Source organism: Nannobrachium achirus, assembly GCF_963921795.1.
Source record: "Nannobrachium achirus genome assembly, chromosome: 9".
NCBI classification, from domain to species: Eukaryota; Metazoa; Chordata; class Actinopteri; order Myctophiformes; family Myctophidae; genus Nannobrachium; species Nannobrachium achirus.
Window position 1 is genome coordinate 9302311 of NC_137818.1, and position 14200 is coordinate 9316510.

The 14200-nt window shown below is 44.8% G+C and overlaps 1 protein-coding gene across 2 annotated transcripts in view; it reads left to right on the forward strand.

The window, feature by feature from the left end:
* Nucleotides 1–14200, forward strand: part of LOC308291996 (sodium- and chloride-dependent taurine transporter-like) — a 70811-nt gene that overhangs the window by 2846 nt on the left and 53765 nt on the right. The window contains exons 1-3 of one of the 2 annotated variants that reach the window (XM_080734186.1): nt 2524–2634; nt 11215–11444; nt 13687–13821. In XM_080734186.1, coding sequence (XP_080590312.1) covers nt 2624–2634; nt 11215–11444; nt 13687–13821 — 376 coding nt within the window. In that variant the 5' untranslated portion in view covers nt 2524–2623. Of the gene's footprint in view, nt 1–2523; nt 2635–11214; nt 11445–13686; nt 13822–14200 lie in introns of those variants that run through there. The other variant, XM_080734187.1, reaches the window with a different exon arrangement.

Below are 14200 nucleotides of genomic sequence, written 5' to 3' on the forward strand. Positions count from 1 at the left end.
TTGGCAGCTGGGGTCGAGGACGTTCTGGGAGCTCGCTCTTCCTCCTTATGGGGACTGTAACATGTAACCAAATACGGGTCCATTTGTACACTAGTTGTGGTGGTCTGTGGTCTAATGCAGGGGTTAGTGGTCTAAAGTGGGGTCTGGTGACCACCCAGGGGTCCTTGAGTGGGTGGGTTCCTAGGGGGTCCCCAGCAAAATCAGTTGACACTATATTATCAAAATCAGTTGAACCACTTTGACCTTTTGAATGTCTTTGTGGAAACGTTAACCACCACAAATCTTGTTTGGGGGCGCTCTGCACAAAATACTTTCTTTCAGATGGGGGTCCACCGGCCAGACATACTTGAATTTAGGGGTCCTTGGCATGAAAAAAGTTTGAGAACTACTGATGTAGACTAATGTCAGGCGGCCCATTGTATTACTTTATACTGTATTTGTTTATTATGACGGGACAGTGCCAGTTGATGGACACAGAAACATGAGTTTGAAACACATGAGCCGGATTTAGCAACAGCTACTTTCCATCCGTAGTCCCCAGACTATGCTGTATAGCAGGGGTCTTCAACAGGGGGTCCGGGACCCCTAGGGGGTCCTCAGAGCTACTACAGGGGGTCCTCAAAATCTTTGTGTGATAGAAACCTTTTTTTCTCCTTTTTTGCATTAACCTCTTAAACCCCAGTGTCCATATTCTGAGAACTTTGGCCAAAAAAAGCAGATGCGTTGTGAGGCGTTGTGAGCTTGTAGATCGGCTATTTTCGGTACTCATTGTGAGTACCAAAAAATAGTGAGCTTGTGAGCTTGTAGATCGGCTATTTTCGGTACTCATGTGTTTGGTGTAGAGGGGAAAAAGAGCAGACTAAGTACAGAGTGAAAGGTCAAGTTTATTAAGTATTTACAGTTCACGTGGTTATCTGAAACCACAAATTGACATGAATCCAAAATACACTGATGATCGTGCTGTCAAACAATGAAACTATATGGATTCTATGAACAGGTTGTGGGGGGTCCCTGCTTCACCTCTCTCTCAACTAAGGGGTCCTTGGCCTGAAAACGTTGAAGACCCCTGGTATACAGTATATATACTGTATATACTGTATGCTATCTAAACACCAGACAGAGCCACATGCAGTGGAGAAATGGAGAAGAAAGCATTGCCTTATTAGGCATTGTTATAGGGGTGACACTGGCTTTCGTTTGGCCTGACAGCTCTGTGCTCTCCTGTCATGTCATGAATGGAGGGACAACACGAGCGCACGAATGAACCACATGCCGCCGCCGCAGCAGGGGGGGGGGGGGGGGGGTTGCGCCGCTCGCTCATGACCACAGCATATTTTATACGCCGGAAATAGCTCATATAAAAAGAAAAAAAAAATTCAAAGTGGGCTTCTGTACTGTTGTGATGTTTTGAGTAAAGAGTTGTCACCCGAGCCCCCATATAAGAGAGTTATTATGGCTATCGTCGTGCAAGACATTCCAATGCTACGTGAGCCCGCGACACTTAGAAAAAGAAGCTGGATAAACTTTGCATGGCTAAGACATTCTTGCCACGCCGCCACCAGCACCGCCACCAGCACCGCCACCGCCACAACTTCATTCATCTTCCAAGGAGCAATACATCCTGATTTAAGAGTCCCACTGCCACTGAGTGCCGCGCTGCGAGCTTGTAGATCTGCTATTTTTGAAAAGTCCTGAAAATGTGTGCAAATCTAAATATATGTATTTTTTAAGCAAACATTTGTAACTCAAATTTAGCTTCTGGAGGGCGGGGGGGGGGTCCCTGGAACTAAATATTTTGAGATGGGGGTCCGTGGCCAAATACATATCCTTCTGGGGGTCCTTCACATGAAAAGGTTTGAGCACCACTGACATAGAAACAGAGCTTTTGAAAAACCTTTCAAAGACTCGCACACATTTTCACGATTTAAAAAAAATAGCAGATCTACAAGCTCACAGCGCGGCACTCGGTGCCACGCTGTGAGCTTGTATATCTGCTATTTTTTCAATAGTTAAAGCACAAAATAAGGCAGTGGATCCTTGTACCCATGAAGGGCCCAGAATTTGGTGGACACCCATGGCCCCCACCGCCCCCTTCTCTCTCTCTCTCTCTCTCTCTCTCTCTCTCTCTCTCTCTCTCTCTCTCTCTCTGCCGCCCTGCGTGTCTGTGTCTTTCAACATGAATAAGAGGCATGTGTGTGAGAGTGACACATGCAGAGTAAAGCCTCGCTCTCCCTCCGTGTTGCACACGCACGTGTGTGCGTGGTGTGTGTATGTAGCCTGTGTGTATGTGTTGAGGGTAGGGGAGGGTGGGGGGAGGCGGGTGAGAAGTGGAAATTTACAGTCCCCACGCTGAGAGCATCGCAGCAGTCTTGTCACCGCGAGCCTCTACCCAATCTCCACATAGGATTTAATTGTCTTTATCCGAGGGGGCGGAGCTGTGCGCTGCCGTCGGCTTGTGCTCTGAGCGCTCCTTGGTGCTCTGAGAGAGCCCTGTGTGTGTGTGTGTGCGTGTGTCTGTGTGTGTGTGTCTCTGTGTATGTGTGGTGGCATAAAGGCGGTCAGTACAGAGGAATGGTGACAGCTGAGAGAGAGGAGGAACACCCTATACATAGTAGCCGCAGCCATGAAAGAAATGTAAGTTTTTTTTTTAAATAACGCTTCCATCATAATGGAATGGCATTTATCTATAATGGAATGGCATTGATCTTTTTTTTGTTCTTTTAGAAAATAACCTCTTTCTTTGTCTGCTGATTGTTAAGGTTCTTCTATTCTCCTCCTTGGGTTGGAATTTGAGAGTTTTTTCTTCGCGTTGATAGAATTGAGAATAGAAAAGGCAGTTTGGTGTGTCTTTGTTGATAATAATGTCACCACAGTGAGCTTTTTGTGATGAATGAAAAAACAAATCTCTACTCACTGTATATGCTGTGGGTTGCCAGGAAGACCGAGGAGGACAAGCATCAAATATAACTGTGCTCACTATTTCTTTATTCTTTTATTTGGCTCACTACAAACACAAGATGATGGACAACCAGTTGTGTGTGTATCCAGAGATTCAGGATGTTGGCTTTAGGGGCTGTTTACTTTGTATGTGTGTCTGTGTGTGCGCGTGTGTGTGCAGTGATGTCTTTACTCTTGCAAGCGAAGGAAGTGCTAAGATAATAATGCCTTGCCGGAGGAGCAGAAGAGCGTCTAGCGGCTGTAGTGTTGTGTGTCACGTGGTCCGGGGTACTGTACTGTACTGGGGACTGTTTGCATTAAAGTTTAATGCAAACACTGCCTCCTCGTGCACTTTAATGATTAAAGCCTTATCACGGCGGCTTCCACTGCGCCGGCAGGTGAGGGAGAACAGTCAGCAAACAAGCTCTGGACAGAGGAGAGAGAGAGAGAGAGAGAGACAGGAGGAGGAGGGAGGGAGGGAGAGAGAGAGAGAGACTGAGAGAGGGGAAGTGAAATAGAGTGGGCAAGAGCTGATCCAGTTATGTAATGAGCGGAAAACGGTTCAAGTTGACTTGTCATGTATAACGGAGTCTCTGAGAGACTGTGCGTGTGCGTGTGCGTGTGTGTGTGTGTGTGTGTGTGTGTGTGTGTGTGTGTGTGTGTGTGTGTGTGTGTGTGTGTGTGTGTGTGTGTGTGTGTGTGTGTGTGTGTGTGTGTGAGAGAGAGAGAGAGACTATGGTGATATAACAGTACAGAGTGATAGAGAGAGAGAGAGAGAGAGAGAGAGAGAGAGCTTGGTGTACAGTGTGGCGAGTGGGAGGGTTGGCTGCCATAGCACAAGCATTCCCTGAATGGAAAAAACAAAACACAATTCACCCTTTTGTATGTTGTGTAGTGTCTTCTTGTCGAAATGAGTTGTTAAAAAAACACACACAAGAAATACAAGAATTGCTTTCTTTTTTTGCGGATGTTTGGGTTATATTGCTGCTCTTCATTTTGTGCCTGGGGAAAAGAAAAAAATAGCTATTTTTAGTATTTTGTCCTGATGATTAGTGTTGTAAGAGATGTGTTTTTGAGCGGTGGTCACAACGCTCCTATACGTGGCTGTGTGTGTGGGTCTGTCTGTCTCCGTGTCTCCGTGTCTGTCTGTCTGTAGCCTGCAGTAACCTTTTCTGACCACACATGTTAAGGGAGGGGCGCTGTTGCACACACACACACACACACACACACACACACACACACACACACACACACACACACACACACACACACACACACACACACCACCGCTCAGTTCACACGAGCGTGATTTTTTAAAGAAATATGACTTTTTATCAACTCGTATGCCAGCCTTTTTTATATTGTTCTCTTTACGAGGATTAGCCGGTATTAATTGCACCCGCCACTCTTTCGATCTTTGTTTTCACTGAAAAGCTCCGGTGGACGATTTGCAAATGAAACGCATTCCTGATTGTTGCGAGCGATAGTTGGGAACAGCTTGATTTATTTCGGAGCCGGCCAAGTTGCACAGGGGAAGTCCTTTCTTTGATGTCGCTCTCGTCTTCTGCCAACTGCTTTTTTTCTTTCGTCTTATTGAGCCCAGGTCTCAAAAGAGTAGGAAGTGGAATTAGCAGCCTTACAATTAATCTAAGCCTTTTCACCGGTGATGTTCAGAAACACTCATTATGCGCCTGCAGGGAGCTTAGATCACACCGGGCCTCTGCCCGACCGATATATATATCGTTTTGGCCGATATGTATGTCTGCTTTTACAAGTTTTTATCCGCAGAGAAAGACGGGAAGTGACACGTCGCAAAGGTCCGGCAAAGTTCCCGGGAATGGGACTCGAACCCGCTGCGCGCCATCGGGATGCATTGGAGCCTATAGGTGTCCGGAACATTTTTGAATAGATTTATTTTTGTATCTATCCTAAAGTTATTCCATTTGAGAAAACTCTTCGGACAAAGTATCCGTTAAAACATGGGTAATCGGTGGTCCATATCGTCGTTGTTGGGTGGAAACCTTGTATGTCCAAAACCGTTCGTTTTGCATTTTTCATTTAAAAAATGATTTAAACTAGTGAAAACAGCCGATGCGTTGTGTGCTTGTAGATCGGCTGTTTTCACTACTTTTGTGCGACGGCCTTGTACGATGAAGCAAGGCTTTACTTTGCGAAAGAACGTACACATTTGAAACTTGGAGATACGAGGTTTCCACCCGACAACGACGATATACTCTTCCAAAATCGGAGACACGAATCTGGCATGGGTCGGGGGGTGGGGGGGGGGGGCTCTATTCCTTAAAAAAACAGTCCCTTCTTCCCCTATAGCAGTGGGGGTTTTCCTCAACGCTGCCCCGGCTCCCAGATGGGAAACGGGATCCTTAAAGTCACTCAGTAATAACAAATCCTATCTTTTCTTGGAAAGGCGGTTTACAGTGTAAACACTCGGGTGAACTTAAGCCCCCCCTCCGTGTCTGTCTTTCCGGAACGCGGCCAGGACTTCAGGAATGCGGCGAGGATATCTCCTTCTAAATTTGGATTCCATCGGTGCCTAAACTTTGTTACTGATACGCCGCATGGCATGAGGGAAAGTTGTTCGACTGGGCTATATGGTTTCACAACGCTCCCTTTGAGGCATCGAGAGGCAGTGGAGGAGGACGTCCTGTGCGCAAGCGTGTGGCTCGTTTCAAAACACCCTCTTCCTTTTCCCCTCCGACAATGCACATGCAGCGCCCACCCCGCCCCCCAACACACACACACACACACACACACACACACACACACACACACACATACACACACACACACACACACACACACACACCGCTCAGGCAGAGAACACTGAAACGAAACCCATGCCTCTGCAAGTATACAAGGAACATGTTATCGGCTCTGTTGTGACTGGAAACCTCGTACTGTGTGTCCAAAAATGTTACTTTGTGAAACCGTGTATGTCCACAAAACCGTTCGTTTTGTATTTATCATTTTAAAAATGATTTAAAATAGTGTAGATGCTTGTAGATCTGCTATAGCAGATTGTAGATCTGCTATTTTCACTAGTTTTGTGCGACAGTCTTGTATGATGAAGCAGGGCATTACTTTACAAAAAAAAACGCACACGTTTGAAACTTGGAGATACAAGGTTTCTGCCCGACAGTGACGATACAGTTTGTGGTTCCTATAAGCTTGCGTAGTGTTGTCTAGTTTTGCGTTCACAGTCCATTCTCCCCTGAAGTTAGTAAGCACTAGCCGTTCACAGCAAGCATCACTGTAACTTGAACAACAGCTGTAAAGACACAGTTCTGTAAAGGAGTCGTGCTCACTTCAAGTGGATGGCTAAAGTCCACACACCGCAAACTACACCACAGAGACAATGGGCGAACAATACGGTTATCGCTATCGTTGTGATGTAGTGCTCTCTGTGTGAATGGCCCTTAGGGTGCAATATAATGTTCATTGAATGAGTGATACTTCTTGTTGTTGGCAAACCACCTCCATGGAACGTTTCCAGCTTTAGGAAACGTTAGAGCCTGTTGTCAAATAAAGTCTGCCTTTGTCACCGAGCCAAACCCACGCTGTGTGTGTGTGTGTGTGTGTGTGTGTGTGTGTGTGTGTGTGTGTGTGTGTGTGTGTGTGTGTGTGTGTGTGTGTGTGTGTGTGTGTGTGTGTGTGTGTGTGTGTGTGTGTGTGTGTGTGTGTGTGTGTGTGTGCGCACAAAACTGTATAAAACGGCTCCAGATAACGGCTGATAACGTCACAGACTGCATGTGTTTCTTTTTGTTTTGTTTATGTTTTTTTTTTCTTTTTTCTTTTTGCCACTTTTGAAAGGGAGCTCTCAACCGTGAATACACTTGCTGATTATCCAGGATCTACGTATGATTATGACACGTGCTTGCTTAGTATTATTTTTTGTTCTGTTTTGTTGTTTATTTTTTTGGCAAATACTTGAGGCGATATCCTCTCCACTGTCTCCAGTGCCCAAACCAGACGTTGACTATCTCCAAATTACTGTTACTTTTTAGGATTCAAAGTAAGTAAGCAAGAAAAAAAGAAAAAAAAAAGAAAAAGAGAGTAGCAGATCTACAAGCTCAAAATGCAGCAAGGAAGCAAGCTTGCAGATGCTGCTACTTTCTTTTTTCTTTTCTTTTTTAGATCTTTTTGGGCCTTTTTTTTGCCTTTATTCACAGTAGTTTGACAGGAAATGGTAAGAGAGAGAAGGGGAGCAAAGAGTCGGGGGGTGGCAGTGGCTCAGTGGTAGAGAAACTGTCATCAGAACACGGAGGGTTCCCAGTTCGATCCCGGCCTCCCCCAGAGTTAGTGTTGGAGAGTCCTTGAGCAAGACTCTGAACCCCTAGTTGCTCCCGGTGAGCAGGTTGGTGCCTTGCATGGTTTCCTCCACTATCAGTGTATGAATGTGTGTGTGAATGGGTGAATGTAATGCACAATCTCTGTAAAGCGCCTTGGATAAAGGCGCTATAGGAATGCACCATTTACCTCTTACCCCTGACACGCTGTCAGACCACTAAACTAGCCGTCCGGGCCGGATGCTGCTACTTTTGAAGCTTTTTCTTTTGTGTGTGACGCTATCGGACAAGTACTATAGTATGACTGCCCCTCAGTAGTGCGAAAAAAAACCCACAAAAAGTTAGAATTTGGGGATCAGAGGTTTCTTGCCCAACATCGCCGATATCTCACACACACACACACACACACACGCGCGCACACGCACGCACGCATGCAAGCTCGAAACACGCTGCTTCGCGGCGAGTTTGGAGCTTGTAAATCTGCTACTTTTGATGCATTTGAATTCTGAAGCGCCGCCACAAGGTTGCTTTTTGCAGACAATATTAATGGACACTGCTCCTACAGTTGCCTAAAAAATCACACACAGCAGACTTACAGGCCAATTTGTGTATACATGCGACCTGACGGTCGCTTATCTCCCGATTGGTGTACAGGGTCAGGATACTTACAATTACAGTGGTATTGCAGCTGTTGCTACTCAGTCCCTCCGTCTGTCCCTCACGTCACGTCACACTTTTGGCCCTACTCTTATCTCTGGCACCGTTGCCCCTATCCATGCCAAACTTTGCACACACACTTGGCTGGCAAACCACAACCTCCGCCCCTCATTTCTCACATGTCCCTTTTCTACCGCCACCATGAGGCTGCTTTTTGCTGACAACATTAATTGACACTGCTCCTACAGATCTTACCTAAAAATCACGCAAAGTGGTACACACTATCTCGCAATTCATCTCAGCAACATGCATCTGTACCATTTCCCATTTTCCCTCCTGACAGGCAACGATTGCCTTCTAAAGTTTGCTGGATTGCTCCCTTTTCAGCAAATCATGAACACCAGCACCACATGTCTTTTCTTTGCAATTAGCCACGCACATTCCCTCAACACATAGGCATACATGCCACTTAAAATCTTCACATCTACCGATTTTTGCAAAACACATATTTTGCCACTGCCCCTACTGACTTTGCACACAAATCATGCAAAGCCGTACACAGTATCGCTAAACTATGCCACTTACAGGCCAAGTTGTGTATACATGCGACCTTACGGTCGCTTATCTCCCGATTAGGGAGTCTTACTGGTACAATATACTGTAGTCTGTATCAAATTGTATTCAATATTTACGGTACTTGTATAATGAAGAAACTTAAGTGTTGTCATAATTATGCATTACCTCGCAGTCACCTCTGTAACTGAATTGAATTAGTTCATGAATCCATCAGCCACTGTTATTCAACTCTTTTGACTGCCTCAGACAGAACTTCTCACACCCACTAGGCTACTTAGCAGGTCACACAATGAATGGACCACTGACATGCATCAACCACTCGATCGGCAGGTTTTTATAGTGAGGTGCATGCTGCTTCAAAGCCAGTGGGGCGGCTCTCCACATAGCTCCACCGTCAGCTCACCCCTGGCCTGGACATAGGGACATACACACTCGGTCAAGCATGGGAGCACTTGACCTCAACAAATTAAAATAAAGAAAAATCTTTACATTGAAACTATAGGATGCCAGGTAAACAAATTAAGTCAGAAGACTGATGTCATATAACCGGTCAGAATAATGCATATACCTAGTGTATGCTTAGCTCTGCAGCTGACGCTCTGACAGACCCGTTGCTAAATGACTAGACTAGATTTCTAAAAATAAACTAAACTACTTCACTACTCACCAAACCAAAGGTAGTTTTGCGTTGTTGAAAGTCTATTCTCTGCGGTGGGAAACCTCTCAGCACCACCACCCACTCTGTAAAATACATTATCTTTGTCATGAAATAAAACTCACCCACCTCGAGCCACCCAGCGGCCACCGCAGACACACCGGTTCACAACCCGGAAGTAAGTAAGCGGCGGTCGAGTTGGATGCATTTTATTTCATGACAGAAATAATGTATTTTACAGAGTGGGTGGTGCTGAGAGGTTTCCCACCGCCGAGAATAGACTTTCAACAACGCAAAAGTACCTTTGGTTTGGTGAGTAGTGAAGTAGCTTAGTTTATTTTGACTCAAGTTGAGCGCTCGTAGGGGCTGAGAAATCCCGGTCTAGTCATTTAGCGACGGGTCTGTCAGAGCGTCGGTGCAGCTGACGCTGTGGACCAGAGTAATACTGTATGCTGCACATACAGCCAGTCATGAGAAAGGCAACGGAAAGAGGAAGTTATAAAGCAGCATATATGTACACGGTGTACTAAATAATGTGCATTATATAAGCAGCATTATTGTCACTGTCGGGCAGAAACCTCGTATCTCCAAGTTTCAGATTTGTATGACGAAGCCCTGCTTCATCATACAAGGCCGTCGCACAGAAGTAGTGAAAACAGCTGATCTACAAGCACACAACGGTGTTTGCTTGTAGATCGGTGTGTGCTTGTAGATCAGCATGTTAATCCAGTATCACAATCACTTTACAGTGACACTATGTAACTTTTTAATGATTAAAATATAAAGGTCATGCTCACTGCGAGCTTGTACATCTGCTATCGTTGAACATTTCATTTAAATCTTGAAAGTACTGAATAAATGTGCCTTGTAAACAGAAGCTCCCGTTCGCGATCATTCATGCTGTTGTTTTGGTCCGTAGAAAAGGGCTTGTTTTGACCAAGAATGCGATCTGGGAGAAGATTCAAAGACACGTCCATTTTTCTGAATTTCATCTAGACCAATGGGGATTTCTTTTTTTGGATGATGTAATTCCTGTATGCATCATGGGAATTGAAGTCTTCTGTCTGTGGGACCTAGACCGCAGTCAAGGGTTTTCAACCGGAGACGCAGTAAGACGACTTACGTCGTCTCTGGTAGTGAGCGGTTGGATTAAAAAAAAAAAAAACGACTTAATTTTCAACATTGAACTATGTCATTAATATACCTTAAGAGTTGTTGGAGTCTTTGGCAGAGAATATGTTACCTCAATACTTCTCTTTTGGGGGTCCCTGGAACAAAACATTTTCAAATGTTGGTCCAGGGCCAAATACCCATCAATTTCAGGGGTCTCTTTTGAGAACCACTGCCACACATACAGTAGTACAAATTAATTCCGTTTCTCTTCCCTCCTGGTCCTGCCCAGGGTCTAGGAACTCTCTGGGTTCCTTTTGAGGAAGTATGTAACTCTGACAGTATACAAATGAAACCAAATGGACCCTTACGGGTAGGGATGGGTATCGTCTGCGATACTTTTAATGGTATCGATTGCATGACGTCGATACTATCGGGTATCGGTTCACGTAAAAACAAACGATACCTCGCTTCGATACTCTGGAACGCACCCCTGGCCGTTCGCATCTGTAACAGTTGGGCTACTGAGAGTTTAATGACTGCTTTAGTAGGCTACACTCGTTACTGTGGAAAATAGACAACAATAGCCTATAATGTTTATTATTATGATGATTATCCAACGTCGATACTCTCCGCTCCGCCACACTGTGTGATCATCATCATCACCTCTGAGCAGTTAAACTTAAATAAAAAGTATCGAAAAGGGTATCGTATCGATTCCCGGGTATCGGAAAAAGGTATCGTATCGATTCAAAGGTGAACGATACACATCCCTACTTACGGGTCCATTTGGTTTCATTTGTATACTGTCAGAGTTAAAGGGGAGACCTTGACATAGAAAAGTTTTAAACCAAAATGCAGGTTTAAATGCAACGAATCTCTGTATTAACAATACAACAGGATTTCTTTAATAAGGCTCCCTCATTGTATCACGATATATACAATATCTTTACCTCTCCCCTCCTTGTTTCTCAGCATGGCACAGAAAGAGAAACTGCAATGCCTGAAGGACTTCCACAAAGACACGCTGAAGCCCTCGCCGGGGAAGAGTCCCGGCACGCGGGCCGAGGACGAGGCGGAGGGCAAGGCACCGCAGCGAGAGAAGTGGGCCAGCAAGCTCGACTTTGTCCTGTCCGTGGCCGGCGGCTTCGTGGGTTTAGGAAACGTCTGGCGCTTCCCCTACCTCTGCTATAAGAACGGTGGAGGTGAGCTCACACAACACAACACACGTTGTTGTTTTTTTTTTCGTTTTTCTCTGAGCAGAAACCTCTTATCCTCTATATTTTAACATTTTATGTTTTTTCTTCTTCTCGTGAATTAACGGCCCACTTGATCATACCACGGTGGCACACAAAAGCATCAAAAGTTAATCTGCTGCATTTGCTGTTTTTGATTTTGAATCAGTTTTGGACATAATTTTGGCTTTTCGCCCCACATTCACATTTAAAATAAAAAAAACTAAACAAATATACAAAATAAATAATCAAGCATAAAAGACCAGTCAAAATGATGCTCCAGATATATACCAAATCTGCTGTACTCTGTACTGTACATAGCAAGCTATACATTTTTTGTGAGTTGTTTTTGTTTGTATTGATTACACGATTCCCAAATATTATACTTTTGTGTGAATTTATTAAAATCAAACAAACTCTTTAACTTCTTCAATTCATATGTCACTGTTTCCAAAAGTCCACAACAGATCAAGTTTGAATCATCTGCGAATATTATTGTTTTTGTTAGTTTTGAAACCTCACCTATCCCATGTACATACTGTACAATATGAAGGGCAATAGGCCCAACACAGAACCCTGAGGAACCCCGCATTTAACATTCAACAATTGTGATGTAGTTATTTATTTGTACATTACGTTATTTTCTATTTTGCAAATAGCTACTACCAAAGAGAGAGCTAACCCTCTAAATCCATACCTCTCCAATGTCTGTAATAACAAGTCATGATCTACAGTATCAAATGCTTTACTGAGGTTTAGAAATACTCCTATTGCATCTTTGTTTACTATTGCTGTAATTATTGTCTCAACAAATTCCATAGCTGCATGTGTTGTTGTCCTATTAGCCATGGACCGTATTGTTGTGTTCACATAATTGCGACCGTAGGTCGCACTTACTACAGAAAGCTCCACCAGGTGTCCGTGCGTCAGTCCGTCACACGTCAGTCCGTCACACGTCACACGTCACACTTTTGCCCTGCTCATATCTCCGCAACCGTTGCCCCGATCCATGCCAGATTTTGCACACACACTCCTTACCTGCCAAACTAAAACCTCCAAGGACCCCCGGAGCTCCAGGGACCCCCAGGTCCCTGGGGGACCCCCACATGTAAAAAATTTCCAAATGTGCAAAAATGACCAAATGACCACCCCAACGGGGCTGCTCACGGGGAATTCCCGGGGACCACCGACTCCTTGTGCTCCAGAACGGATGCAAAAGTGGTGGCGCCCCCAGTGGAGGACCCCCTGCCACTGCAGCGCACATAAAATGCCGTAACTTGGGCAAGGAGCGACCGGGAGAGCCGGGGCCGGTACCTATTCGTCCGCCTCGGCGGCGCGGAGACCCCACCCCTCATTTCTCACATGGCCCTCTTCTAGCGCCACCTTCAGGCCGATTTTTGAAAGCACATTTTTGGACACTGCTCCTCCAATTTTTGCCCTAAAATCACGCAAATCGCTACACAGTATGTCTACACTCATGTCATCAACATGGATCCGTCCACATTTTTTGGGGACACTGCTCCCTACTCTTTGTGTATACATGTGACCTACGGTCGCTTATCTCCCGATTAGGGAGTCTTACTGGTGCATTGTGTTTGGTGATAAACTCTAACCTAATCTAATCTAATCATTAAACTCTCATCCTCTTAAAAAAAAGAAGAAAAAGTTTAGAAAACTGTGGAAGGAAGGAAAGAGGTCTATAATGTGTGAGTTTGTGTTTATCTCCAGCCTTATATACTGGTATAACTTTTGCTATTTTCATCTTGTTAGGAAATATTCCTGTTTCTAACGATTGGTTACAGAAGCGGTTTCTCCACATATTCCATAATACTTTTAACTAATGCTAATGTCAGTTCCCTTATTATCTATAGATGTCTTAGCTTTACATTTGTTGACAATGTCAATTATGTATTTTTCCTCTGTTCCATTAAAAACAGAGTTAGCCAGTGTTGATTTCGTTGACTAAAACTATGATGAAAAATGTTCGTCGACTACCTTTTTTTCACTGACAACTTTATGGAAACGTCACTAATGACACCTTTAGGGTTTTTGGGCCCAAAACTATAGTAATCGCTTGGGCCGGACAGAGTCAACTACGGGCTGGCCCAGTAGGGCCCAGTAGGGCCCAGTTACGACCGGGGGATACTCTTAACGGGGTGTACCTTTGGTCGCTTGAAGTTTGACGGTTGTTTGGTTGTGACTTGGTTTACAGGTGCGTTTCTCATCCCCTACACTATCTTCCTGTTTGGAGGCGGTCTTCCTGTGTTCTTCCTGGAGGTGGCGCTGGGCCAGTACACCTCTGAGGGAGGGATCACCTGCTGGGCCAAGCTCTGCCCCATCTTCACAGGTACACACACACACACACACACACACACACACACACACACACACACACGTTTTGAAAAATGCCATGTCAATGGTTCTCAAACCTTTTCATGTCAAGGGCTCCTAGAATATGTAATTGGCATCTCGAAATATTATGTATCAAGGGAAACCCCCGGAAGCAAATATTTGTAACATGTTACAAATGTACAGATACGATAAGAGAAACAATCACAAACGTGTAACCACCTATAAGAACTATCTGATGCCGGTACGAATTACTCTGCCAGGCTAGTTTCTCCTATATTGTTTTACTTTTTAGCTTAATTCTGGCACTAAGCACTTTGTCGCACTAGGCACTCTGTTGCGCCAAGCACCTTGTTCTTGTTGTTTTTTGTTTGCCC